Below are 3,686 nucleotides of genomic sequence, written 5' to 3'. Positions count from 1 at the left end.
CACTCTTTTTTCTCTAATCTTGTCTTCTTGCTTTATTTCATTAAGTTGATCTTCAATCACTGATATCCTTTCTTCTGCTTGATCAGTTCAGCTATTGAAACTTGTGTCTGCTTCACGAAGTTCTCGTGGTGAGTTTTTCAGCTCCATCAGGTCATTTATGTTCTTCCCTACACTGGTTATTCTAGTTAGCAATTCGTCTAACCTGTTTTCAAGCCTCTTAGCTTCCTTGCATTGGGTTAGAACCTGCTCCTTTAGCTCGGAGGAGTTTGTTATCACCCACCTTCTGAAGCCTACTTCTGTCAATTCATCAAACTCATTCTCCGTCCAGTTTTGTTCCCTTGCTGGTGAGGAGTTGTGATCCTTTGCAAGGCGTTTTGGTTTTTGGAATTTTTCATCCTTTCTCCACTGGTTTCTCCCCACCTTTGTGGTTTTATCTACCTTTGGTCTTTGATGTTGGTGACCTACAGATGGGGTTTCTGTATGGATGTCCTTTTTGTTGATGTTGATGCTATTCCTTTCTGCTTGTTAGTTTTCCTTCTAACAGGCCCCTCAGCTGCAAGTCTGTTGGAGTTTGCTGGAGGTCCACTCCAGACCCTGTTTGTCAGGGTTTCACCAGCAGAGGCTGCAGAACAGCAACTATTGCTGCCTGATCCTTCCTCTGGAAGGATCAAGGGGGCACCCACCAGATGCCAGCCAGAGCTCTCCTGTATGAGGTGTCTGTCGTCCCCTGCTGGGAGGTGTCTCCCAGTCAGGCTACACAGGGGTCAGGGACCCACTTGAGGAGGCAGTCTGTCCATTATCAGAGCTCAAACGCTGTGCTAGGAGAACCACTGCTCTCTTCAGAGCTGTCAGGCAGGGACATTTAAGTCTGCTGAAGCTGCACCCACAGCTGCCCCTTCCCCCAGATGCTCTGTCCCAGGGAGATGGGGATTTTATCTATAAGTCCCTGATTGGGGCTGCTGCCTCTTGTTCAGAGATGCCCTGCCCACAGAGGTGGAATCTAGAGTGGCAGTAGACCTTCCTGAGCTGTGGTGGGGTCCATCCAGTTCAGACTTCCCCGTGGCTTTGTTTACACTGTCAGCATAAAACTGCCTACTCAAGCCTCAGCAATGGCGGACGCCCCTCCCCACACCAAGCTCGAGCATCCCAGGTTGATCTCAGGCTGCTGCAATAGCAGTGAGGATTTCAAGCCAATGGATATTAGCTTGCTGGGCTCAGTAGGTGTGGGACCCACTGAGCCAGGCACAGGAGGGAATCTCCTGGTCTACCGGTTGCGAAGACTGTAGGAAAAGCACAGTATCTGCGCAGGAGTCTACTGTTCTTCCTGGTACCATCTCTCACGGCTTCCCTTGGCTAGGAAAGGGAAATCCCCGACCCCTTGCACTTCCCGGGTGAGGTGACGTCCCGCCCTGCTTCAGCTCGCCCTCCGTGGGCTGCACCCACTGTCCAACCAGTCCCAATGAGATGAACCAGGTACCTCAGTTGGAAACACAGAAATCACCCACCTTCTGTGTGAATCTCGCTGGGAGCTGCAAACCGGAGCTGTTTCTATTTGGCCATCTTGCTGGACCCTCCGCTCCTTTTCAACTCATAATTTCTTAAGCAGGAGAAAATGTTAGTTTCTCTAAGAGTTAAAGAATGCATTCCTTCAGAAATTGAATCATTGAGGTTTTTTTTTTTTTTCAATTGCAGTAGAAAAACTTTCTGAACACACTAAATAGTGTTGTAAAAACATGACATTCTCTGACTCCTGTACATATTGATAACTGACTTCCACTTTTGTTCTGTAAACAGGACTGCTAGGCGGTTTGCTACTCTTTTTGTGAATATCAATGTGACCTCTGAGCCTCACGAAGTATCTGCCCTCTGGTTCTTGTGGTATGTGAAGCAGTGTGGGGGCACCACTCGGATATTCTCTGTCACCAATGGCGGCCAGGTATGGTGTGTATGTGTCTGTTCTGAAACAAGAGCTTCATCTGTGATTTTGCTTTCTCCCAGGGCAGTGTCTTGAATAATTGCTTCAGTATTTTGAAACATGAATAATTAGCAGCGTGAAATGATCTCAAAAAATTTTCTGAAAAAAAAAATTTCTCATTTCCTTTTGTCACTCCTGAAAAGGAGTTCACAGATAAAGAATGTTTCATTTTGAATTAATTAGGTTTTGAGAATTAAGTTCCTTCCTTTTGGTGGCAGGTAAAATTAGGCTGTTTATGTAGGAGAAGCTAAATTCCTAAAAGAATTTCCAAATTCTAGAAATTGTACAATTATTGTACTTAAAATCATCTCTGTTCCAGATACAAGGTTTCTGTCCCATCTGTTTATCAGAGTTATTCTTTTATGTTAACTGTTACAGAATGGAAGTGACTGTTCTTCCTTCTAATTCACACAAGTGATTATGGCCACTCTTGCAATAGTAAATTCTGCCTTTTGGATTCTTAGTTTTTGCTATCCACTTGAATTTGCCCAGTTTCCATATCATTTCCTTTATTAATAAGTAGACTTATTTGGTTCATTGGCTGGACACATGGTGAAGCCAGAATCCTAATTCCCCGGACTCTGAGATTCTCTGCTTCAGCCCTTTCTGTTATCCAAAGAGAATGGGTATCTCTGTTCTATAAATGTTGTGCTTGGATGGTATGAGGTTTAATTAGTAGCAGTTTACCTCTAACTTAGGTTCTCTGAGTTCCCAAATTCTGAGTGCACAGTACAAGGTATAGAGTCTTTCTCTGCCAAATGAATTATTCCTGTCCTGAGGAGGTCACCGGAAATCCCCAAGTTCTTATGACACCAAGAGTCATTGCCCATTTGACCCTTAGCTTTGACAAATGCAGGACAGTTGCATTTTTTAAGTGTCTTTACTTATAGGCAGAAATGCCAGATTACTCCTTTTAGCCAGTATTTTACTTTCTGAGGTATTTTGATTCATATTTGATATTTGTGTCCTTCATTCAGAGGAGCCAGGATACTTCTAGCCAAATTCTGCATGACCTTTTGGAAAATATGGTTCAGATGATTAATCTCAAACCATGATCACAATATTTTTCTAAAGAACTTAGGCTTATCCTATAATTTAATTCAACAAATACTAGACCTGGAGGGGTGGACGGTGAACAAGACAGAAACAGTTCATGATCTTTCCACCACATTAATACTCAAAATAACTCTTAGAAAACAGACCAGATTATAAGTTAAATGGTCCGGGTTTCTTGAAGAAAGACGAATCATGAATTTAGGTCTGAACCACTATGGGAATTTTTTTTCCTTTTTTTAAATTAATTTTGAGACAGAGTCTCACTTTGTTGCCTAGGCTGGTCTCCAACTCCTGGGCTCAAGCAGTCCTCCGCCTCAGCCTCTCAAAGTGCTAGGATCACAGGCATGAGCCACCATGCCTAGCCAGGAATATTTTTTATAAAGAACTTTGGTATTGTCATTAAAACAGCAGCCAGTTACAAAAGTGCAAAAATCACTGCATGGCTGCTTATGCAGTTTTCTGGAGGAGCATGATTGAGGAATCTGTTAAGTGGTGGGCTGTGCACTTCTAACCATTTAAAGAATCTTCTGGCCAGGCGTGGTGGCTCACACCTGTAATCCCAGCACTTTGGGAGGCCAAGGCGCGTGGATCACCTGAGGTCAGGAGTTTGAGACCAGCCTGGCTAACATGGCAAAACCCTGTCTCCACTAAAAAT

At 43.8% G+C, this 3,686-nt stretch overlaps 1 protein-coding gene across 1 annotated transcript in view; it reads left to right on the top strand.

Moving 5' to 3' along the window:
- Positions 1 to 1,794: 1,794 nt before the first annotated feature.
- LOC108517832 (amine oxidase [flavin-containing] A) overlaps positions 1,795 to 3,686 on the top strand; it is a gene marked incomplete at both ends in the record, with an annotated part of 4,710 nt that continues 2,818 nt past the window's right edge. The window contains one exon of the mRNA XM_017855950.1: positions 1,795 to 1,936. Within this exon, the coding sequence (XP_017711439.1) occupies positions 1,795 to 1,936 (142 nt within the window). The remainder of the gene's footprint in view (positions 1,937 to 3,686) is intronic.

Source organism: Rhinopithecus bieti, unplaced genomic scaffold (assembly GCF_001698545.2).
Source record: "Rhinopithecus bieti isolate Rb0 unplaced genomic scaffold, ASM169854v2 scaffold_42711, whole genome shotgun sequence".
NCBI classification, from domain to species: domain Eukaryota; kingdom Metazoa; phylum Chordata; class Mammalia; order Primates; family Cercopithecidae; genus Rhinopithecus; species Rhinopithecus bieti.
Note: the sequence above shows the minus strand (reverse complement) of the source record. Positions and strands in the feature narration are given on the sequence as shown.